Raw genomic sequence first — 24,900 nt, 5'->3', positions numbered from 1 at the left:
GTTCACACAGCGTGAGGAATATAAATGATAAACGTCTAAGTATTACATTGTCTTGTGTACCTGAAACTAATAAAGAAAAAAAATATTGGTGTACAAAAAGTATTATTTTCAAAAAAAAAAAGAGTAAAATACCTAGGAATAAACTTCAAGGCCATGAAGGACGTGTACAATGAAAACTGTAATCTATTGTTGAAAGAAATTGAAGAAACCAAAGAAATGGAAAGATATTCCGTGTTCATGGATTGGAACAATTGACATTGTTAAAATGGCCATGTTACCCAAAGCAATATACAGACTTAATGCAATCCCTATCAAAATCCCAATGGCATTTTTCACAGAAATAGAACCAAAAAAAATCCTCAAATTTGTATGGAACCACAAAAGACCCCGAATAGCCAAAGCAATCCTGACAAAAGAACAAAACCAGAAATATCATACTTCCTGTCTTCAAACTTTATTACAAAGCTACAGTAATCTAAACACTATAGCATTGGCAGAAAAACACACACAGAGACCAATGGTACAGAATTGAGAACCCAGAAATAAACCCACACATATTTTCAACAAAAGAGCTGAAAACATACGATGAAGAAAGGGAAGTCTCTTCAACAAATGGTGTTGGGAAACCTGGAAAGCCACATGCAAAATAATGAAACTAGACTGCTATCTGAAACCACACATAAAAATTAACTCAAAAATGGATTAAAGACTTGAATATAAGATTTGAAACAATAAAATACATAAAGAAAATATAGGCACTAAATTTATGGACCTTGGTCTTAGAGATGTTTTTGTGAACTTGACCCCAAAAGCAAGGGAAAAGCAAAAATAAATGAATGGGACTATGCCAAACTAAAAAGCTTCTGTACAGCAAAAGAAACCATCAATAAAACTAAGAGGCAACCAACCGAACAGAAGAAGATATTTTGCAAACAACATCTCCAATAAGGGGCTAATAGCCACAATATAGAAAGAACTCATACAACTCAACAACAAATAAACAAACAATCCAATTAAAAAATGGGCAGAGGACCTGAACAGATGCTTCTCCCAAGAAGATACATGGCCAACAATACATGAAAAAATGCTCAACATTACCAGCTATAAGGTTAGTGAAAATCGAAAACACAATGAGATACCACCTCACACCTGATAAAATGGCTATTATTAATAAGATAAGAAATAAGTGTTGGCGAGGATGTGGTGAAAAAGGAACCCTCGTACACTGCTACTGGGAAGGTAAATTAGTAGAGCCACTATGGAAAACATATGGCAGTTCCTCAAGAAATTAATACAGCTACCATTTAACCCAGCAACCCCTCTTCTGGGTATCTACTCAACAAATTTGAAAGCACTTATTCCTAAAGACCTATGCACTCCTATGTTCACTGCAGCATTATCCACAATAGCTAAGACATGGAAACAACCTAAGAGTACCCTTCAATGGATGACTAGAAAAAGATGTTCATATATACAACGGAATACTACTCAGCCATAAAAAAAAGATGAAATATTGCCACTTGCAACACTATGGATGGATCTTGAGAGTTTATGGTAAGTGAAGTAAGTCAGACGGAAAAGTACAAGAACCATGTGATTTCACTCACATGGACTATAAATCAGAAAGCAGCAAATTGACAAACAAAAAAACCTCACAGATACAGACAAGAGAACGGGAGAACAGTGGTTACCAGAGGGGAAGGGGGTGGAGTGAAGGCAAAGAGGCTAAAGGAGGTCAAATATATAGTGACAGGAGACTAGACTTTGGGTGGTGAGCACACATTACAGTATACAGATGCCATATTATAAAGTTGTATACCCGAAATTTATAACATTATTAACCAATGTTATCCCAATAAATTTAACAACAAAAAAATCACGGAACTCATTATGTGGGTAAATTTCTTACACAGAAAGGTAAACATGCCAAGTTCTACAATATGAGGCAACAGAACAGACTGAGTTAGCCTGGGGGGTGGGGGGAAGGGGGTGCTCTGAGTCGTTCCAGGCCATAGAACACTGGTGTTAAGACCAGATCTGCAAGGAGCTCAGGAATCTCAGCTGACACTGACTTATTAAAATGGCCCAGTCACTCAATACACACACAAGTCTACTATAATACCCTTTACAAAATACCCACTGTACAACGGCTAAATGTTATGAAAAGACATGATAACAAAGGCTGTGTGGCGGGGAAAGGCTGGTTATACAATAAGAAGGAAAAGTCAAATGTAACAATGTAGATTACAATTAAGTAGAACGGTGACACATGTGACAAAGGACTAGGAAGGGTCAAGGTAAAGGGAGAATAGTTTTCTATAAGGATAAAGCAAAAGTAGTTGAGTGGACCATTTGCAAGATGTTGGGAACAAAGTTTGGGTGTTACTTTTTTTTAATTTGTCAATTACAGTTAACATTCAGTATTATATTACTTTCAGGAGTTTATTCATTTTTTACACAATTTAGAAGGGTTCTAAAGGCATGTAGAGAGAAACCAAAGAGCTGCCCGCAGCTGGCTAAGAAGCCAGGAAAGACAGCAGGAGCTGTTTGGATAGACAGAGGACAGGAGGAAGCTAGATAACAGAGTGACCAGGATGAGACAAGAATAGAATTAACGTGGGTTCTAAACGACACTTGAAGTAAAGCCCATTGGGCATCAAAACAGACTAAGTCCCAGGGCCAGGTGGGCGGGGCAACACCTAACCATCACCAAGTTGACCCTAAATAAATCTCATACTTTGAGTTAGTAATTCCCTCCCCAAAAAGTACAAGTTTTATTCACATATTTTCAAATAAAAATTAACTTTCTTAAAATGAAACTTACAGCATCTTTAAGAAGCGTCCAGAGGCTTCCAAACTTACCTTCTCCATTGGGAGCTGAAGAGATGCTTTGCAATCAGAAAACTCCACTGTGATACTGGGGCCTTGAACTTCAGTCACAACATAGTGCAGCTTCTGGGATTCCTTTAACATCTTTCTGTTACTGCCACCAAATTTACCAAGTACCCGGTAGGCCACGTGAGAAATGCTATCAGCAGGGTTGCGTAAAGTGCGCCATAAAGCCTAAACATCAACACGCTTCCATTAAAATCCTTCCAAGGTAATGCGTTCATATGGTTCACAAACCAAAATTCAAAAGTTATTAATAAAAGACTACACAGTGAAAATTCTTCCATCCATCTTTGTCCCCCAAACACACAAGTTCCCCTCCTTGGGGGAAACCAATGTTATCAGTCTTTGTATCCTTCCAGAGAAACTTTATGTCTTTACCAAACTACGTATTTAATACAAATGTTCTTCCACGCTCCTAAAATACAAATGGTAGCATACTGTACATAGTGCAGAGCTCAAAAGAGAGAAAACTAAGCAATATTTTGCTTAAGCACTTTTACAAAATGGGATCGGGACAAGCACAGAGGGAAATGCAATTTACTGGCAAGGTTCTCATTCTCGGGTTAGATGGTGAGTTCTCAGGTTTTTACCTTTATTACTAGGCTTTATAACTTACAAACATGATATATAAATTATCTCGTACATCCCAAGAAAGGATGGCAAAGAGGGAAAATGTGGATCATGCAGGGCCCTGCGTAATGGGAATATGTAAGTGAATGTGTGCCTTGTACTTACAGTTAGTAAAAGACACACGCACTCAACTGTTCCAAAAACTGTCAATTTTCCCACATTTTCCCAACTAAATTACCATGTCTTGAAAATTACTGTAACTCACTATTTAAGTCTATTTTTTTTAAATCACCTTCTATAACAATGTCCAATATTAATGTCCAACAATAGCCAAAATCTTGGTACTTTTCTCTAAAGCAAACTTCCAATTTCTCCTACATTTCTGTAGGTCCAAAGAGGCTTGTCCTAATGACTGCTGGGAGATGCCGTCCAAGTCTCCTCACCTCCACCCCTGCACCTGGCCCACCCGATCTTCAGGAAAAGGGACTTCTGCTCACCTCCCCAGGAGGGGGCGCCACAGGGAATGAGTGCTTCTGATCTCCCAGTACTCACACAGGGATGCAGCTGGTGGATGGGGCTGGAGAGAGACGGCGTGACACTTGTCTAGTGGATGGGTCACTGTGCTCCCAAAAGCAAATAGCAGCCTGGACCCTGTCTCTCCCTGTTCTGTCGTCCTATGGAATGGCAGGAGGCCCGAGAACCCATCCCTGCCTCCTCCTCCTGCACGCAGCTCACCCACACTTGGGTCGGGTCTTCCCAGTTGCTGTCTCCACTCTACTCTGTCCAGAGACTCCTGTCCTTTAGGAGTTACTGAGTCACATTCATAGAAAGCTGGCATTGTGGCTGGCACTTGGGGTGAAATACTCTATGCTAAAGGGGCAGATGAGTAAATAACAGGCCTCCTAAACCTCTAAGAGTTACCAAGCACATTACAAATCAGTAACAGCAGCAAACATGAAGGACAAACTTGATATTTGACATATGAACTCTAATGGAAAAAATATATAAAATGTTTTCAGACATCTATACCTTCCCTTAGGAATCTGCATCTCTTTACTGTGTAACTCAAGATCTCTAGTGGATAAAGAAAAGATCACCCCAAAGGCGGCCACGTCTGCCTTTGTAAGTCATCAATGTCATGAAAACATAACACTTGTGAAAGCCCCCCAAAAAGGGGGACAATACTGCAAAACAAACATCCACTCAATACTTACAGTACTTCTTTACATGTTTTCATAAGCCAGAAAATGCACAAAGTAAGTTGAAAGCTACACCATTCATCCAGCAGAGAGCTCACCACTGCGCATGGAGCACTCAACAGTGGCCCGTCACTTCCGGAAACCACTACCCTAGAATCCTCAGTAAAAACTACGTAGATACGGGAGCACCTGACGCCTTCTGCTGGCGCTGATGAGAACCAGACTTACCTGCATGAGCTCTGCGCGCACCGGCTGAATGTGGTCGTAGAGGAAATCAGGCTGCAGGTTGTCCACACACAGCTCCAGAGTCCTCAGGCCTTGGCTGACCAACGTCTGAGAGCCATTGAGGGCAGACACCAGGGGATCCATTAACATGGGCAGATAGGGCAAGAGAGAGCTCAGCCGCACCGGCACCGTGAGACACAGCTCCACGAAGAGGTCCTTCATATGCTGCTTGTGCAGGCCGCTCTGCAACATGTTCAGCCCTAACAACGGTGTGAGGCCGGCAGAGAGGGACGTTACCTTCCAGACACAGGCCAAAGTGAACTGTGCAAAGTACTGGTAAACCTTTTATTATAGACATCAACGTGGTAACAGGAAGACTTTCTGTGCCTTATAACCCTGCACTAGCTAAATCTATTCAACTGCATCCACAATTCCTTGTCTGCCATATTCACAGTGACAAGAGCAGGCTACATATAATTATTATAAATTGAGTTACAATATTATACCCTTAATAGAAATAGTATACATCGATCTTTTAAAAATCATGTGATACTATAAATAAGCCCCATCTAAAGACACAGACTTCTGATAGATACGTTCACCTCAGGTTAAAGGCTCACAACCTTACATCTTTCTTCACGCTTCCTGTAGACCATTTGATGTCTATGCTCTAAAATAAACATTTTTCTAAAAATCTGCTTTTGTTTTTCATAGAGAACCTCTTTCTTATCCAGGCAACCTCAACTCTTCATGAGGGTAACTGGTATTTACCGAGTTCCTTCCTAACTGAGACGAGTCAGATAAGGACCCACTCACAGAGCACTTACAGAGGAACTAAAAAGAGAAAGTCAAGTGACAGCGGACCCAAGCAATGCAAGATGAAGGGAGCTCAGAAAAGAGGAGTCATCGGGGAAGGCATCACACAGCAGGAGGAGAAGGATGTGGAGAGGGAACAGCTAAGTTACCAGAAGGGGATCCGCTTGAACAAAACTAGGCGGGAGAGATGAGCTTGGGAGCAGCAGAGAACGTACAAGACGAAATCAGGCTGAGCAGAACCGCAGGCTCAGGCTGAGGAATGACTGGAGATGGGGTTAAACACAGACAATGGAGCCTGACTATGGGCCGTCTTAAGCACCCTGCCTGGTGGACTTCCGTCCATGTTACATCCAATATATACAAATATTTCCCAGTTGCCACCTAGGTATACTATGTTGTAAATGGCTTCACTTTTTAAAAGTTTGCAAAGAAAATACAGAGGATTCAATCCCTTGCCAAGACGCCAAGAGCTCACCCTTACTCAAACAAACAAAAATTCTTAGGATAGTGTTTCTAATCAGTTCCCACCCATAACCATTCAATGGACTCAAGAGCCCCTTTAGCTCTATTATCTTGAAAGCACTGCTAATTATGCATGAATTATAGGATTCTGGTCGTGTAAATTAGCAACTAAATAAACACAAAAACTTTTAAGTCAGCTTTGTAACTTGCTTCTTCCCTTCTTGTTCTGACTCTCTTCAAATCTAGGGATTCCTGATCTTACAAAACCACTAGAAACAGCTTTCTTTCTAGACTGGCTTAACAAATGCTATTAAAATGCAACCAAGTCCTAACTGGCATCTAACTAAAACCTTCCAACTCCCATTCCACTCCAAGTAGAGGCAGAGCCCCGCCCAGGGCAGGGAGCTTCCTTCAAAGCCTCACTGTCTTTAAAGAGAGTGGGACATGACGACGAGGATGGGCACCTCTCCCTCTCTCCGTGGGGGCACATGCATGACCTTCACCATGACCTCACCATGACCTTCACTGAGTGCAGAGGATGAACCCCAACTCTCACATGCAGCCAGACCCAGACACGCACACAAGGCTAAAAGGCAACCAAAATCATTGCTCTGACCTTGCAGGAGGTTTGGAAGCAGAGGCAAAAATTCCTGATACAGGAGATCATGGCTCCCTCCCCCAATGGAGCGGAACAGGGCCCGAAGCAGCAGGAAGTAGTTATAGGGCTCTTTGGCAGTTTGTGCGAGCTCCATTGAGCTGTTCACAATCTTGTGCAGGTGAGGCTGCAGGAGGGAGAAAAGGCAGGTTAACAGGCTCTAGTCTAGTGAGAATCCACACCCGCAAGAACCACGCTACACGTTCACAGCAGTCAGACAGGAATGGTAGGTAATTGAAAAATTTATGCTAAAAGGAAAAACACAATAAGAACTCTCTAATGCTTATGAGTCCAATTAATTACTCTTACAATATAGGCTGGTTTCCACCAGATTGGCTGTCAGAGAAGCATTTAATAGGTTCCTATATTACTATGTGGTTACATATGTTGAAAAGATGACATTTGAAACAGATAGTAGAAGGCCTGTCAGCCCTGCAGTTCTTCTGAATATAGTCACTCCTTTGTAAGACTAAATAATCAAACAAGATCAAAGAAGCCTACCTCCTATAACAATTTATTAGGTTAATGCAAAAGTAATTGCATTTAAAAGGTTAAAAAATTGCAAAAACTGCAATCACTTTTGCACCAACCTAATAAATGCAAAAAGTAACCTAAGGAACTAAACTTCGCTATCAATCAAATATATGTAAAAGCCTCAAAAGAGTATAAGGTTTTGAAAGACGTGATCGAAAAATGGGTATTTAATAAAAAAGCACTTTCTTTGCTTTAGTAACTTCCTTAGTAACTTTAATTAACATTTAAACCAGATTCGCTTTTTATCTTGTACTTCAAATCCTGGTTTTGACACGTGACAGGTTAAGTTTAACATGACATTTTTTTGCAGGTATATTTAAACTGTTGGTATAGCACATACAGTTCCAAAATTGTTATTATATATGGCATGATATATTTGTGTTACAGAATAAATTAACTATATACATTTTCTCTTGACAAAAAGCTATGAATTTGTTTTTTGAGTATTTTTTTTGAACATCTATCTTACCACTAAGTTTTGTTTTTTTGGTATTGTTCTGTATAGAGATGTATCGCATGTTGGCGCAAATTAAATTATTTGAAAATACCAAGTTATGTGGACACAGATTACAATACTTTTATTTTTTTAAAAATTGAGTATTTCCCTTTCACATTAACACATAAGTAATATTAAAGTTGATAACTTATTACTATATAACTGGAAAAAAAAACTGAGGAAACCATTACTTAAAAGCACAGATTACTATTGCTTTTTATCACCATCTGTACTTTTACTCTAGGGAAAAACGGATCTTGCTTACATCTTAAAAATTTTCCCTTCTCTCTTCAAACTCAACGTGATAATATTCCACTTTCTATAGGAATTAAAATATTTGCCACAAGTAGAAGTGAATGCTTATAAGATTTCTGTTCTGCCGTGTGCCACTTTTAATGGGTGATGTAACCATGAGTAGGTTTTTAGCCACTTCTAGAATCAAGTAACTGATGAGATCAAATTATACAGAATTAATCATCTAGAAAAACATTGGAGACACATTTCTCAAAGATGATCTTAATTAGGGAACACAAAATAGTTAGAATGCTTGATTTGAAGGGGAAAAAAACAAACAAATATTCCTGAAATGGAATGTTTAGGTATTGTCACAGAGAATATGAACACACAGAAGAAACAAAGTTAAAGTGGACAATGGCCGATGTATCTCATTGGATTTGAGAGGTAACTGAAGACATTTGTTTCCTTCTATAGTCTTTCGTATCACTCAATTTTTAAAATAAGGATGATGTGCCCCTAATTTTACTGCGTAATCCAGAAAAAAGCTGAATTTTAAAAAAGAAAATTAGTGGTGGGAATACTAGTAACAACCCACTGCCTACCATAAGAGTTCTGAAGTTTTCATTTGAAATCACCAGATAAATTAAGCTCTGCTTAGAAATACAGGAAATGTTTTTTACACTTGGCCCTTATTTGTTGCATATATTTTGTTAATTCTAGAGCACTCTACAAATATAAAAAGAGACATTCCAATTTTTGTTCAACATTGAAAACAAGAAACTCTGACACAAAGTGTGACTTGGGTCTGAACAAGCTTTACCTTTAGCATTTGTTCATTTTCAGCTGCAAACAGTGAAACTGAGCCAAAGACCAACTTAAACAGCTTGAGGTACAGGTTGGAGAGCTCCAGGTTGGAACCCATTTCTGGCAGACGGTCAAGGAGATATTCCACCAGGATTGTAGCAAACAGAGCAGAGGTAGTAGGATTTGCCAAGAAGGAGTTGGCAACAATCTGTCAAAACAAGGAAAAAATGTGACAAAAATAATCCCTTCCCCAAAGCAGCTTCAAGAAAAAGTTAACGAACTTCCCAAAAATGTGTGTCAGAAAACCTGTGTCAGACACTCCAAGAAATTAATTATCCACCAAAGGAAAAAAAAATGAAATAGATTTACTGAGCCTTGAATGGTGCAGCCCAATTTCAATACTTAATTTGGTATTTTATCCTCACCATGAAATACCACGAGCCTACATGTAACACATATTTAATTTCTACTACCGTGTTTCCCCGAAAATAAGACCTAGTCGGACAATCAGCTCTAATGCGTCTTTTGGAACAAACAATATTATAAGACCCGGTCTTATTTTACTATAATGTAAGACCGAGTTTTATATAGTATAAGACCAGTTCTTATATAATGCAATATAATATAAGACCAGGTCTAATATAATATAATATATAATATAATATAATACCAGGTCTTATATTAATTTTTGCTCCAAAAGATGCACTAAAGCTGACTGTCGGGCTAGGTCTTATTTTCAGGGAAACAGGGTAATGAAAGGAACTGGTCCAAAGCATCTTGATCTTTTGGAAAAAATAATTTTAATATTGTTGCTTAATATTTCTCTAAATTTTGCTCTACAAGCACATCCTTAGGCATATTATTTACAAAATTCTCAAAATAAGTGTAACAGCAAGAATTCAATCGACACACAGAATTTTATAGTTAATGTTGAAAGAACATAAGAAAGGAGTTTTGTACCTGAAGAGCATAATTCTTCGAGATTCTTTCCACCATATAAGGGACTGTAGTTTGAAAGATTTCTTTAAATGTTAAGGGATTCATCATTGTGAATACGCCAGCAAAGTGTTCCAGTACCTCCTTCTCTTCCTTCATTCTAACAGTCTGGCAGTTTGCTACCCGAATGTATGTTTGTCCATTTCCCGCTATCTGGACCTAGCATAGGAAAAAAACAACCCATGGACATTAAAACTGAACATGTCTGAACATATTCCATTACCTCATCAGATCAGTTACATACTTAAAACAGAGCACTTGAATTAGACAACAAATACCCCCTAAAATCTTTTAAATTCTCTATTCTCAGGTTAATTTTAGAACGTAATATTTTAGAAAAACAACTGTTAGGTGTTCCAAAAAGGAACAAACTCAGTCAACTTAAATCTTGTTTCTATTGCATTCCATTTAGACCACCTCCCCTCCAAAATACACACGATGACACATAAATAAGAATTCTCACCATAAATACAATGCTGTGCTATGGAACAAAAGCAACTTGGGTACACACATACAGCAGACCATCCAAACATAACAGATCTTTCAAGACCTGTTCCATCGGTGGCAACTCTAAGAGGTGATTTGAGAGCACTTCCTTACCTGATAAATATCTAAAGCCTGCATTGCATATTTCACCAGTTTTATGTAAATCTGAGTTTCTTTGGGCTGTAACTGCTTGTTGGGAATGAACTGAGCTTCTGGAAAAAAGATAGCATAGTAAGTTAAAGCGAATAAAACCCACTTTGTGAAAAACATCCTTCATCTGAAGAATTCAAGAGTGGAATTACCACCAGGTGCTTTGCATGACGTTATGCCCCACGTGATTGTCTTGACGCCACAGACTAAGGTTTTCACCAAACTTCGGCAATCTGTGACTTGGAATGTCTGCTTATCCTCCTTGTCCTTTTCTCCTTGCTTCTCAAAGGGAGGCACAGGGGCTGGGGTCACAGGAGTGGCGGGTGTGGGTGGAGGGGGTGGGGGAGGGGCTGGGGTGGGAACAGGGGCTGGGGAGGGGGCAGGGCCCGGAGCTGCAGGGGCAGCTGGCACCCCAGGCAGGGCTGCCTCCACGGCTCCGAGTTCTGACTGAGGCTTGCACTTCTTAAAAATGGCAGAGAGCTGGTACCGAGCAATGGTGTGGAATTTGAGAACAAAAACCTAACAGGAAGAGAAAGTAGAGGGGGAGACAAAAATCAGTCCTCTTCCCCAGACCAACAACCTTTTCAGAAGGCAGGAAAAGAAAACCTATCTGGAACCACCCACTAAAGTCATTCTGCTTCCTATGAAGGAAAATGTGCTGTTTCCCTGTGGGATAACTACGGATGTAGCACTATCTCCACTGCACATGGGAAGAATCCACTGGGGACAAGAGCTCGGGACAAGAGTCACTGGCCTGAAAGGCAGGGCCCGGAGGCCGCCCAGGAGTACTCCGTCGTCCACACGACTGCCCACTGCCACGGGAATCACACCTTACACTTTATGCACACACCCCAGGGTGCCTCTCCAGAGATGTTCACAGCTAATTCAGCACTTTGCTACACGGTGCCCCGGGAGCTTGCTGGGAACTGTACTAAGAGGTCTAATGAGTTGTTTTATTTGTGTCCACAAGCACCCTGTGAGGCAGACATTGGTCATCCCTGGCTAGAAGATGAGTAAGCCGGCAGAGACGTTAAGTGTCCCGCCCAAGAACACCTGGCTAGCTAATGGTGGAGCTGGGACTGGAACCCACGTGTCTAACACCTGCGATCACTTGGCCACCTGGCGGCCCCATAAACTTGCCAGTGCAGCACTGGTTCAAGTTCAGCAGCAGGCGCAGCGCTCAGGGGTGTGGTACCTCCAGCATCCGCATCAGCACGTCGCGCCCGTTGCCGCTCTCCTGCTCGCTCTTGGAGCGGATGCAGTCCACCAGGTTCAGCAGGAGCTTGCAGGACATGGTCTGGATGCTGCTGGGCAGGGACTCATCGTCGATGTTCTTGGCAAAGAGCTGGACCGCGAGGGAGAGGTCACTGAGCGGCAGGTGCTGACGGACGTGATGCACAAGGTCGGCCAGCGTGCTGTAGGCGAGGGGCCTGCGGGCAGAGACCTCTGCTAGTGTGCACCTCAGCACCCCCTAAGGGCCACAGCTGCAGGCCGCTGTTTTCTCCCACTACCTGCTCCGCACCACCACCACTGCGACGGCACATTTAGGGCACCCTTTATAGGGTCCCACTTCCCCCAGTGCCACGACTAGAAGTCTGGTCTTGGTGCTGTCATCTTTACTTTCCACGTTCATGCATATCACTAACACTGGCACACAGCCAACATGAACAGAAACAATCACCAGCTCGATCGTGCACTGAATGGGTTTTGTTGCTCAAAGATAAGCACTATGCCAATTACCACCTTATATACTGGGACCATTCTACAGAGACACAATAACAATGTCTGGGCTATGAAGTGCTTTCACTCACTCAGTGTTTGGACACCTGCCACGTGCCAGACACTGGGCTAAGCACCAGGGACAGATACCACAGTGATCAAGGGAAACAGCATTCCTGCCCTCAGGAAGCTTATTTACCAGAGGGGAAACACACAAGATGATTAGTGCTGTGGAGAAACACCAGTGGGGGAACCACTCTTAAATAGGGTGCCAGGCAAAGCCCCTTTGAGGTGACACTGATGCTGAAAACTTAAGGACCAATGGGGGCTGTGGGTCAAAAAGCCAGGGAAATTTCCAGATGGGAGAAAGACAAAATCCCTGCTGGGGACTGCCTGGAGTAGCCAAGCAGCTGAGGCCAGAATAGCTGCCTCAGTCAGGAGTCCGGTTTTTGTCTTTGTCTAAGAGCAACAGAAAGCAACGGGTTTAAAGCAGGAGTGACACGATCTAATGACATGATCTAATCTTCCAGGCAGGTTCAATCCTAAGTTATAAAGAAAGTCTTACTTATTACCGTATTTTGCCATGTATAACGCGCACTTTTTGCCCAAATTTGTAAGGGAAAAATAAGGATGCACATTATACGTGGGTACTGTATAATTCTGTATCTGTATGTTTTTAATTCTTTTATTTATGCTTATGAGTTAAAAGTGCAACTCTAAAAATCAATAACAATATCCGTAGGCAAAATACCCTGCAATACGACAATCGGTTTTGTTGAACTTATGACGAACTTGCAATGACAAAGAGTTCTTGGTCTTCTACATGCATCAATATCGTAAATTTGTTACCGGGACTTAATATTTCTTATACCTTGTATCTCTTCTTGTGTTTTGTAATTATTTGTTACATAAAATTTCTTGTACCATAATATGTTAAAAAATAAATGCTAAAATTCCTTTATAATACAAAAAACAAGCACCTAAATGTAAACAAATAAAAATCTGAATTAAAAAATTAAAACGAAAGATTTTTTTCCCTGAAAGTTTGGGTCAAAACCGTAGGTGTGCCTTATACACGGGAGCACATCACACAGCAAAATACGGTATTTTATAACTGTTTTAAGTAGAAAACAGTGGCAACCTAAGGCATTTCCAAAAAATTCCTGCAATTCTAAATCCACTTGGGAGTAAGGGCCCAACAGCCTATGTTTGTTGAAACAATGATAATGTAGCTAATAACACAAAGAGCCAGGAATTACTGCCCCTCGCATTTAATTAACTAGATATCATGGGTTGAATCTCATACCTGAGCGTCTCTCGAGCAGTATATCCTGAACCAATGAGTATGGATTCATCAAACAGCTTGTCCATGCAAGGAATGAACTCTAGAACACAAATATCCATTGCACATTATCACCAACGAAATCAATTATACATTAAGTACTTTCACAGTAGCCAATCTGTAATCAACTAGCAATCCAGAAAAACGGTGGAGAGGAGAAAAGCATGAACACCATTTTTAGTCAAAGACATTGACTTTACTGGGCCACATAAGCCATCTGCCAACAAAGATGCAGTCAGAATCACATTCAGTGTCAGAGAATAAACTAAGAAAAAGTGAACTTCATGTCCCCTTGCACAGAACCCGTCCCCAATATTTAACTGGAGGCGCATTCCATCATCCTAAAAAGTTGCCACCATCAACTCAAACCCGTCTGGAGAAGGGGTCAGTATCTCCCTAAATGCCCCTTTATCAGCTGCACAGAAGTCACCCTTCTTAAACACTGTATGGTTAGTCACCACGGAGAAATTAGGATATTTCTCCATATAAATTACAAATGTCCAGGAAATTTTAGTGTCTCATAGGCATGGGTCCCAGGTTAAGGGTCCCAACTCCCTGGATGAAGCTGACCAAGAACTCCTGGGGGTTCTTCTGTTCCTCCACTCCTGCAGATGGAACCATCACCAAATCTCCTCCCTCGCCCTGGCAGGCCTGAAGACTTAATGGGTAGAAAGAGCTGGTCTCCACTCAGAGACAATTCTCATTTCTGAGGATGTGCGGACAGGGTGGCAACCCACATTTTCTAGGCCTCTGGTTCCATATGCTCCTTGAGGAACTCTGGCCACAAACATCCAAAAGACATTTAGATTCTGGAACAAGCCTGACATCACAGCCAGCTTCAATAACTCAAAGTACATTCTTCACCAGCAAAGAGCTACTGAGTCAAAGATATAAAAGAAATGTATACACTGGGGAGACACACAGTGCATCTCTGATTAACCCCAAAGCAAGATTAACCCCAAAGCAAGACAGCACAGGAGAAATGCCAAATGAAAGAAGCAACAGGCAGTTCCTCCAAGGTCAGAGGAGGGACCATCCCTGAACTGTCCTCGGTGAGGTGGCCAAGAGGAAGGAGGCACAGAAGGAAAGACGCAAAGTGCTCAGACACCAAATGCTGAAGGGCTGACAAGGGGATGAGTAAAATGGTCAAGGAGAAGGAATAAGAAATTACGTTGTACAGCATTTGTTTCCAGATCCCCTCAATGATGGAGAATCAGAATCTCCAGGAAAATGGGGAACTGTGTTAAACCATCAGGTTTTCTCAAACTGCTGCTCTTGAGAATTAGGGTAAATGGGTTACCATTTGATAATGTCTGAGATGCCAAAGTAAGGCTATGTGAAAATGTTAGTGGGTGTGTAAGTTCTAACTACACACATACATTTTTGTATTTTTATAACGTGGTTAACATTTAACATGATTCTTTAAATGTTTCTTTCAATACAAACTTTTTTGAGAAGCAATGCTTACCTATTTAAATCCCAGAACTCCTACAGGCTTCAAAATAAAGTATCTTAACAGCTGAACTTAACAAGTCTAATGTGATCATCCCCTGGGGAGCGGCATCTCGGAAACCTGCTGATCTTTGCAGAGCAGGCATGAACGAGGCTGAAACCAACCCTTATGGCCTCACGTGAGGGCCTGGCTGTGCATGGTGGAAAGCCTGAGAACAGTTTTTAGTATGTTAGCACTTCCACAAGGAGGACCCTCCTGTTACCCAGCTCCCCAGCTGCAGCTCCAAAGTCCTTTTTACCCAAATCACAGGAATAAGAAAAGTTAATCTAAGAATGATACTCCAGGCACAACGCAGCCACTTTGGTAAATTACAAATGTCCCACTTAAAATTCTTCTATTTTGATATTGTTCAGAGATGAACACATAGGAAAAACCATAAACAGCAAAGGAATCGGTCACCAGAGAAGTCACAATGGCCATCAGCTCTCAGGGCAAGTGGGGCTATAGCACCAGCAATGCTCAAGTTCTCAGCCTGGGAAACGCGAACACTCATGTTTGTTCTGTAATCGTTGGTGAAATCATACATTTCTTTTGTGCGCTTTGCTATATATGTGACATTTCAAAAAAAAATTTAACTCTATCTTCCTTTCAGCTATATCCACGTACAAGAGTCACACTATAATTTGAAATTTTAATAGCACAAAAATATCTGAGCTTAACTCGTGTGTAAGCACGCAAACTGTGCCCTTCTTTTCATATTTAAAAACTATGTAAGGAAGCCCAAAAATCAGTTTTACGTATGCTCTGATTGACAAGCAAATAAAACATTTAATTTTGAAAAATTACTGGGGGAAATAATCATCTCAAAACAATTAAGATGTAACTTCAACCTAACAATTTGGACACACCAAATATAAAAAGTATTAAAAAATTATAAATCAATAATTGATAGAAAAAGTGTAATTATCAGAGTATCAAAAAGCAAGTATCAGTCATTCGCATAAAAACAGAACAGCGTAGAGAAAGAAAACATTGTTTTCTTCTGACCTTTTAAAGATTGCTGGCTGTGAATCAGAAAGCAAATGGCTATTTGGAATTTAAAAAGATACACAGTCAAAAGGCAGAAAAGTAGCAAGAGATTCAGAACATAAGATATACTGAGAAAATTACCACATTAATTCTCAGATTGTTGAGAGGATAAGGGAGAACCCCAGTGGCAAGCGGACAGGCAGAGAGAGGGGTAGGTAGAAAAGCAAAGAAAGAAGGGGAAGGAAAAACCCAAGATAGCAGTAAAAAAAAGGACAAGTTGAGTCTAAAATAGTTGTACACTGGAGCGAGCTAAAGACTCCGCCCAACAATGAAATGTCAGGCAAAGGATAACCATGTCATCTTGCTGCCGCCCAAGACACGCCTCATATGTAAGTTTCCTTAATAAACTCTTACTATTGAAACACACACACACACACACACACACACACACACACACACACAAGAACATCAGCAGAATCCCACCCCCAAAGATGTGGACAGGGCTCATGCCAGAATTCTAGACAAGGCAGACATACGGTTTCTTAGCTCTGTGGTGAGGATGTGCTTTGCAGCAATCAGAAGCTCTTTTCTCAGGTGTGCAGTCTCGGCGGGACAATTTGACAGTAACTGTAGCATTCCTTTCACCATCTGCTGAGAGTACTTAGTCACCAACTCCTATCAAAATAAGAGGAAAACAACACAGTTAGATTGATTGGTGGGTGTTAAGAAAAACCCATTTTATAAACCATTAAAAAATTCAGTAAGACTAAGTGTGGCTCAAAGAACCCTGAGAAAGTAACAGGCCTAATAAACAAGTATTATCCAAAAAGTTTTAATAGTTCATGTGTATACATATTGCCATACTGAAAGGAGAGGTAGCAACATAAATAGCAGTTTCTTTTACATAATGGGATTATGGATGTCTTCACTGTACTTTTCTAGTATCTTCCCAACTTTCAACAATGAGTATGTATTATTACTTCATTATTATTATTACTTCATTACTATTATTACTGCATTACTGAGGAGGAGGGAGAAGTAAATACTGAAATTTTTTTTTTAAATACTCTTTACTTAGTCATCCCTTTAATATAAGTTCTAAATGACATCAGAGGGACCTTTAATCAACTCAAAATAAGCTCTAATCACAATTTCCTTTTGAGGTGTTTCAGGAAGGCAATTCACTACCGTTTAACTCAAGCTGACTAAAATATCAAGGGGTGCCTAATTCTGATTTTTTAAACCAAATGATCCATTCAGTGTTTCCCAGGGTCAGGAGGCAGAAGAAATATAAAGCGGAATTTTGGGGAGTGATGGAAATGTTCTGTATTTTGATGTGTTGGTGGTTACCAACTGTAGGCATCTGGCAATTCATACAACTGTTTATATACAAAAGGTGAACTTTATTTCATGTAAATTATATCTCAGAAAACCTGACTTAAAATAAGTCAATGAACTTACCTGGTAAATTCTGATGATATAAGCTAAAAATGACAATGTTTTAATCTGAGCAGCAATGAAATCAGCATACAACTCCTTGTTGTAAAGCTTATGTTGTCTGAATGAGAAGTGAATAAAATTCACATTATTAGCTCTTAACTCTTTAGGTGACATTAATATTAAAAGCATATAATAATTACTGAGCCCCAAAGTTTGACTTCTACACAGACCAGAACAACACAGATGCAACAGTAGACACTGCACTTTTATGCAGTTCCAAATAAAAATAAGGTAAAGGGTTTAGAGACATAAAGCAAGCAGTTCTCCAAGCCATTTCATAATGTATACCCACAAAGCCACCCATCCAGCAGACAGCATTAGGGTACCTAGTTGCTCAATGAAAGACCACGTGTTCAGGCCACAGGGGTCGTTAGAGCTGATCGCCCTCAGATCCTGCCTTCAAATGACTCAAAGCCAGACAGGACACAAGTCAACAAAGTAAGTGATAAAGGTCTTAAGAGCGATGCCATAATGTTTGAGAAAAAACTTCAATGATTGAGGGTGACGGGTGAGGGGGAGTGAAGGGGGGGTAAAGAACATTCTAGCACTCATGCTGAAAGGAACAGCAAGAACAAAAGCTTGAAGGTGAAAAAGGCTTGGAAATCACATAGCTACAAGTGAGCACAGTAATGCCTAATAACTCTAAATTTACAAAACACCAGAAACCAAGGTATTAACCCATCTTTTCACAATAAGGAACAAAAATAACTGTTACCATCATCTTTGAAATACAAGTTCAATTAGTAAAAAATGAATATAATTTTACCAAAATTGTATCACTTAAGATTTTTGTGTCTTACAGATGGCAACAACCAGTGTATTTTTACTCGGAATGAAAGCACTGTGACAGTAAGCTACATCACTGTCCGAAGAAATCTCACCTGGCTTGTGCAGATACCTGAATTGCAATGGTATTCATGATCAAGGGCACAAATTCAGCAACAACATTGTGGATATTCAGTTTGTAGAGCTAAAAGGAAACATCAGATTTTCATGTTTTTATAACTCTCTACTACAGCAAAATAATTGGGCATACCAAAGAAACTATAGGAGTCATTACATTACTTAGCATGTGTGTATCATACACATCCATTTGCCACAGATAACTAGATGTGAAGTTTGTCATAAAAGAAGAAGCCAAAAACCCAAGAAACAAATAAGCAATACACATACCTGATACATTAAAACAACGATAATGGGCAATTCTGCCAACACTTTCAGAGAAAGAGATCCTCTTGGAATGATGGAATGCTGTTAAGAGAGAAACAAGCAGGATTGTGGTTATCACTGCGGCACTTCAGTAAGCCCCAGTCAATATCCTGCTACCAAGCATCACCCCACTGAAATAAATAAAAGGGAAAAAACACTGACACATCTTTGTAAATGTCTGTGGTGAAAGATGCAAACTATTTTTAAAACAAAGTGTGTAGAACTATTATTTAATAGAGGTGTTTATATTTTCCAATGTCATCAATCACCTGTAGTAAAAAACTTCAGGAAAATCTGTCAAAACTTAAGAGTTTCAAATCACCTGAGAAAATTTAAATTCATGTCTGTTATTTTACTTAAAAGAACAATAGCAAAAGTACAAACTCACCCAGTTTTATTCCAAGATACTTATAAACAGAAAATGCTTACAATATAAGAAAAAATTTGATAGTCTTAATTTAATATATAAGAATTCATAAAACATGTAAGGAAAATGTCAGCCTCAAAATACAAATGGGCAATTGACAGGAATAGATAAGCAAAACAAAAAACAAAAACAAAAAACACAGACTGATAAACAGAAAGCAAGTTTCTAATTCAGGAAGAGCAAAGGAATGACAGTTTTATTCAAAATGCAGTTTCTTGGGGCGGCTGGATGGCTCAGTGGGTTAGAACGCGAGCTCTCAACAACAAGGTTGCCGGTTCAATTCCCACATGGGATAGTGGGCTGTGCCCCCTGCAACTAAAGATTGAAAATGGCAACTGGACTTCAAGCTGAACTGCGCCCTCCACAATTAGATTGAAGGACAACAACTTGGAGCTATGGGCCCTGGAGAAAACACACGGTTCTCCAATATTCCCCAATAAAATTTATTTTAAAAATGCAGTTTCTTGTTTATCCCAGCACAAATTAAAACATTCCACAAAACCATTTCAAGAAATATAGATGATATTCTTAATTCAATCATCAAAGTACAGTCATAGTAAAGGCTTAATACATGTTACCTATGTGGCAGATACTACCTGAAGGCAATACCAGCATTATCTTCACAAAATTCCACAAGATAGGCTTTTCAGATAATGAGAGGGAAAATTAAGGTCGGAGCAAAGGCTCATGGACTCTCTCCTATAGTCAGAAAACCCAAGTGGTGGGGCCGAACTCATCCCAGAGCTTCTGTCCCCAGAGGCCACCTCTCAGGCAATGAAATATAACACGTAGTTTAAAGGGACTTTATTAATGTCAAAGCTAAGGACAGAACAGAGGGCCACCTCTCAGGCAATGAAATATAACACGTAGTTTAAAGGGACTTTATTAATGTCAAAGCTAAGGACGGAACAGAGGGCGCCAGCCTGGTCAGCTGCTCATTCCACCAGGTGACCCTGGGCTTCCACTACAGTTCTTTGTATCTTTGCATCAGTGTTGAGCAAGAGTTCACTTTCTTCGAGGCTGCACAGCAGAATCAGTGATGTTCTCTCACGTACACACTTTGTTAATCTTAAATGCCTCCAGATGTTTAAGGAAAAAACCAAAAAACTAAAGTGGTCTAAAAAATCAGTGTCTCATTTTTTCCTCTACCAAGTATAGGAGACATGGGTAAAAACAAAGCAAAACAACCGGAAAAACTTACAGTCCTTGTCTCACTGTCCTCACGCTCAGGATTCACTTTCACAGCAATTGTCGTGATCATACCGACCATTTCTGGGGGAGGGACTGTATTCTCAGGGATCACCTGAGGGTTCTCAAAGTAGCGGTTCTACAGATAAAGAACAGAAATCATTTTTCCTAAAGTCAAACACAATAATCCTTCATAAAATACACCTGACAGGCAGTGGAAGAAACCGAATGTCCTCCATAGTATCTGGGGTACTCTTTAAGACCGTGAGGACAGCATTTTCCACCTTCGACAACAGAAAATAAACATATGTCCTCAGTATTTTCTGCTCCTTCTTCCTGAGTAAATATGAGATGCATGCCATATTAGTTATTACCTCAGTGAGGTGGGAGAATGGACCCCATCTCTCCAATGATAAGAAACTGGGAGCTAACCCCTAATGCATTCACTTTCCAATAGTCTCCTAAACAGAAATCAAAATGGGAACAGAGGCAAAGCACAGAAGGCATTTTTAAAGACCAGGAGCCTCACTGTCATCCTTAGTTCTCAATGGCATTTGAACTTCATCTTAAACAAGACAGCTTCTTATGAAAAGCTCTGACTGAAATGGTAGGTGACACGACTTGGTAATTCAGAATGTAATTAATTTTAAGTTTTATATTATTAACAGATTAAAATCCTTCAAATACCAAAAGAGTCAATGTCACCATATGTTCATTTAAAAAATATTTTAAGCTTAAAAAAAAAAATCTTTAAAATAAAAACTGATAAATTTATGTACAATGATTTTCACCAAACATTATTTGTGATAGTAAAGAATCAAAAACCAAGAAAACCAGCAACAGGGAGATGTTCAAGGTACATGCGTATGACAGGAAATTATGGGGCCACTAAGAACTAGGACAGCTGGGAAAAGAGTCTTGGAAGATGTTCCGAGCTGTAACAGCAAGTCCTTCTAATAAGTGAGAATAAAATGGAGAGGAGACGTTTCTCTTCTATTCCACACACTTTTATTTAGTGTTGGCACTGCTTAGAAAGAGTTCTATCAATATAGGAAAGAATTTTAATGATACAGAAAAATGCTGAAAGTATACACTACCTCCCCAAATAGCCTTCATGACTGTGAGCACAACCATCCTTAAAAAGCACCAGATGAAACAAAACAAAACATCAATGTCAGTGAGTGCTTACAAGTGAGAAAATTATGCATGATTTATCTTGTTGGGTTTTTTTGCATAATTTCTACAGTAAGAACATATTGTTTTTATGCCAAAAATACAGTATTTAACCAGAAGAACTTTTTTTTTTAATGGTTGATTTACCAACCTCGAGTCTGACCTTCACTAAACATTCCCCAAGTACGCCAAATTCCCTTCAGAATAAGGAAGTAACAAATAGATAATAAATCCAAATAATATTTTAAAAAACATACCACTACTTTTGGAAGCTCCTTGTAAATCTGTTTCACAAAATCCAAAAAATGATGAATCTAAAAAAAAAAAGAAACGACAGTATAAGGAAGATATTTATAAACAGAAAATGCTTACAACAAGAAAAATGTCAATAGTCTTAACACACAAGAACTCATAGAACAGGTACGAAAAATGTCAGAGTCAAAATACAACAGGCAATGAATGTTAACAACAACAAAAAATACAAAAGACTGACAAACAGAAAAAAAGCATTCTAACTCCAGAAAAGCAAAGAAATAAAAATTAAATACCACTCTCTGCCTTTCAAAAAGTAATACGCTAGAAAGAGTACAAGGAGAGGAAGGTTCTCAGACGCTCTAAGGCAGGGGTGTCCAAACTGCGGCCCACGGGCCAATTGCGGCCCGCAATCCATTTTTAATTGGCCCGCAGCAAATTCCAAAAATATATTTAGTTTACTTAAATAAACCAGGTAAGGCAATACGTACTGCACCTCAAGTGAGTGGCCCGGCTGTTTGTGTATCTTACCACATATGGCTCTTGGTAAAAAACGTTGAAAAAAGTTTGGACACCCCTGCTCTAAGAGAAGCATTAACTACTGACACCCTTGTGGAAAGCAGTTTAATAACATATACCAGGAGCATTAAAACATTAACACCTTAGATCTGGTAATTCTATTTCAATAAACCCTGTCTATGAAGTAATTTGATCTATAAACAAATATGCACTAATAGTCATAAAATAAAAATCTTTGAAATATTTTAAATATCCAAACATAAGGGCACCCATATGTAAAAATATTATATATCCATTACAAATTAAGTTCATAAAGAATTTTATGATTGGGAAAATGCTTATATATAGTGAATGTGAAAGGAAACAATCAGGATATAAAATGTCATATACAATATTACGGCAATTATATAGAAAACATACATATACATAAGGTGGAGAAAAGGAAAAAAAAAATCAACATTATTTTTAAAGATGGAGGGCATTCTATTTTATCGTTATGCTTCTAATTTCCAAATAATCTACAATAGGCATTTACTCTACAATAGGTTATCATCAGAAAAGATATTGTATTAATTATTGCTAAAAGAGTAATTCATGCTTACTCTATAGGTGTCAATCACTGTGCTAAGAATTTTAACTTAGACATTTTAATTCTTCAAGCAATCTTTGAGGATATACTGTGACTGTCCCCATTTTACGGAAAAGGCTCCAAAACACTAGTCGTTTACCCAGTATCACATAGCTACTGAATTGCAGCGCTGAGATTCAAACCCAGCTGACTTCAGAACCCATGTCTTAACCCCTGTATAACATAAAATGATTGGAGCTTTCTGGCACATCAGATGTGAATACCAGAATCACCCAAACAGCCGTGCCAGTGTGATTGGTTAACACATATCAAATGCTGAACAAATTCAATTAAATATTCATATACACATGCAAAATAAAAAAGGTAACTGTTAAACCCATAAAGAATTTCCCCCAATTTAGGCTGTATTTTCTACACTTGAAAGTATCACGTGTTTCGTCAGCTCTAAAAGAGAGTAAAAATTTACACAGAAGGAACTTGTTAGCACACTTTATAAATTCTACCAGGATAAACACTTACTTCTTGTGTGATGGGTGGCCTGAACTGTTTGTGTAGCTCAATAATTATTCTGAGACAAATAAGAACGTTTTCTTCATTTTCCGTCTTTAAAAAAAAAGCATTTGAGAGTTATAATCCTGAGGACTTACTTTAATGTAAAGACTAAAGACTATTTTTTCTAAGCAGTTTTCTGCATGCACATCCTCCATCAACCAACTGGGATTTCATATGTTGACAATCATTAACCCACAGAACACAGCTGTCCCAGGCCGGAAGCTTTTGTGATCTTGGTGGACCATCTGAAGGCCATCCCACCAGCGAGTTCTGGTGAGGAACACTCTGACTGAGAACAACTGGCATTTACGGTAAGTCACACCATGAACAAAGGTCTAATGGCCCAACTGATATTTTTCATTGCTTGAAGTACTGACAAAAGAATAAACAATTACTGAGCACCCACCATGTACTGGACCTTGTGCTAAACATTTCATACACACTCTGAGTGGGGGGTGCCACCCACACTGTATCTACAAGGAAGCTAAGGCTCGGGGAAAGTAAGCATCACAGCCAATATGACACAGCTAATAAATGGCAGAGCCAGAATCTGAATACAACTCTCTCCCCCTCCACAGCTCATCTTCCCAAGGGACCCAGAAACACAATAGAATTCTAAACGAAGCAAGACTAAGAACAGCAAGAAAACAATTTTACAGGTTAACTTAACAGGTACCAGATAGATTAGCCCCAAGAATATGAGCAACTCTTTATGAGTATCTACTGTGCTTGACACACACAAAACTAGGAAGCACGAAGCCAAAGAACCCTGTACTGAGTTTGTCAGCCACCACCCAATTCATTTCCAAAGATTTCCACTATGTCTAGGCAATTCCCCAGTGACTCAAAAAAAAAAAAAAAAATCTTCAACTATTCACCTAATGACTTTTCTTAGTAATTTAGTTGGCAAAATCAGGGAAAACAGACATTAAGTTTGTGAACCAGAACTTTAGTGAAAGGGAAAGAGTTGTGTAACACTGAATTTTACAATAAGAAAAATCACTGAAAGTTTTGAATATGGCTAAATAACAAGAATTCTCAAAGATTACCTCTAAAAAGCGAAACATCACAGACAAAACATTTTTTGTATGAGGACGAAGATGTTCATTGGTTGGTATTCTGTGAATTATTTCAAGAACTAGCTTCCGCAGTTGCTGGTGAAGAAAAATAAAAAACATAAATACAAACTCCTTCCAGGAGTTCCAAGTTAATTCTTTCACATTCTACAAGTGTCGCACACCTAGCCATCTGTGCCCAGCACTAATAACCACCACGTTACAGGATGGGTCCCACTTTACAAAGAGTCCTGTGAATTATTTCAATGTAATCCAAATACTTTTAATTATTTCTATAAGTGTGTACCAAATCAAGTAAGCCACATTTTTCCTCTCTCATACTTTACTTCCAGCAGAAAGGACACTAGTGT

At 39.4% G+C, this 24,900-nt stretch overlaps 1 protein-coding gene across 15 annotated transcripts in view; it reads right to left on the bottom strand.

Annotated features, from left to right (window-relative positions):
• Positions 1-24,900, bottom strand: part of TRRAP (transformation/transcription domain associated protein) — a 122,444-nt gene that overhangs the window by 88,030 nt on the left and 9,514 nt on the right. For 12 of the 15 annotated variants that reach the window (XM_074313443.2, XM_019756062.3, XM_074313449.2 and 9 more), the window contains exons 5-21: positions 24,524-24,628; positions 23,442-23,525; positions 21,820-21,876; positions 20,403-20,528; positions 18,739-18,816; positions 18,447-18,535; positions 17,527-17,623; positions 16,602-16,740; positions 13,548-13,626; positions 11,718-11,952; positions 10,675-11,041; positions 10,487-10,584; positions 9,851-10,045; positions 8,907-9,098; positions 6,781-6,946; positions 4,890-5,146; positions 2,863-3,063 (exon numbers count right to left, since the gene is read on the bottom strand). In XM_074313443.2, the coding sequence (XP_074169544.1) occupies positions 2,863-3,063; positions 4,890-5,146; positions 6,781-6,946; positions 8,907-9,098; positions 9,851-10,045; positions 10,487-10,584; positions 10,675-11,041; positions 11,718-11,952; positions 13,548-13,626; positions 16,602-16,740; positions 17,527-17,623; positions 18,447-18,535; positions 18,739-18,816; positions 20,403-20,528; positions 21,820-21,876; positions 23,442-23,525; positions 24,524-24,628 (2,565 nt within the window). The remainder of the gene's footprint in view (positions 1-2,862; positions 3,064-4,889; positions 5,147-6,780; positions 6,947-8,906; positions 9,099-9,850; positions 10,046-10,486; positions 10,585-10,674; positions 11,042-11,717; positions 11,953-13,547; positions 13,627-16,601; positions 16,741-17,526; positions 17,624-18,446; positions 18,536-18,738; positions 18,817-20,402; positions 20,529-21,819; positions 21,877-23,441; positions 23,526-24,523; positions 24,629-24,900) is intronic. The other 3 variants (XM_074313446.2, XM_074313454.2, XM_074313456.2) reach the window with 1 other exon arrangement.

The sequence above is a fragment of the Rhinolophus sinicus genome, chromosome 5, assembly GCF_057876585.1.
Source record: "Rhinolophus sinicus isolate RSI-liver-muscle chromosome 5, RSI-T2T, whole genome shotgun sequence".
Lineage (NCBI taxonomy): Eukaryota > Metazoa > Chordata > Mammalia > Chiroptera > Rhinolophidae > Rhinolophus > Rhinolophus sinicus.
Note: the sequence above shows the minus strand (reverse complement) of the source record. Positions and strands in the feature narration are given on the sequence as shown.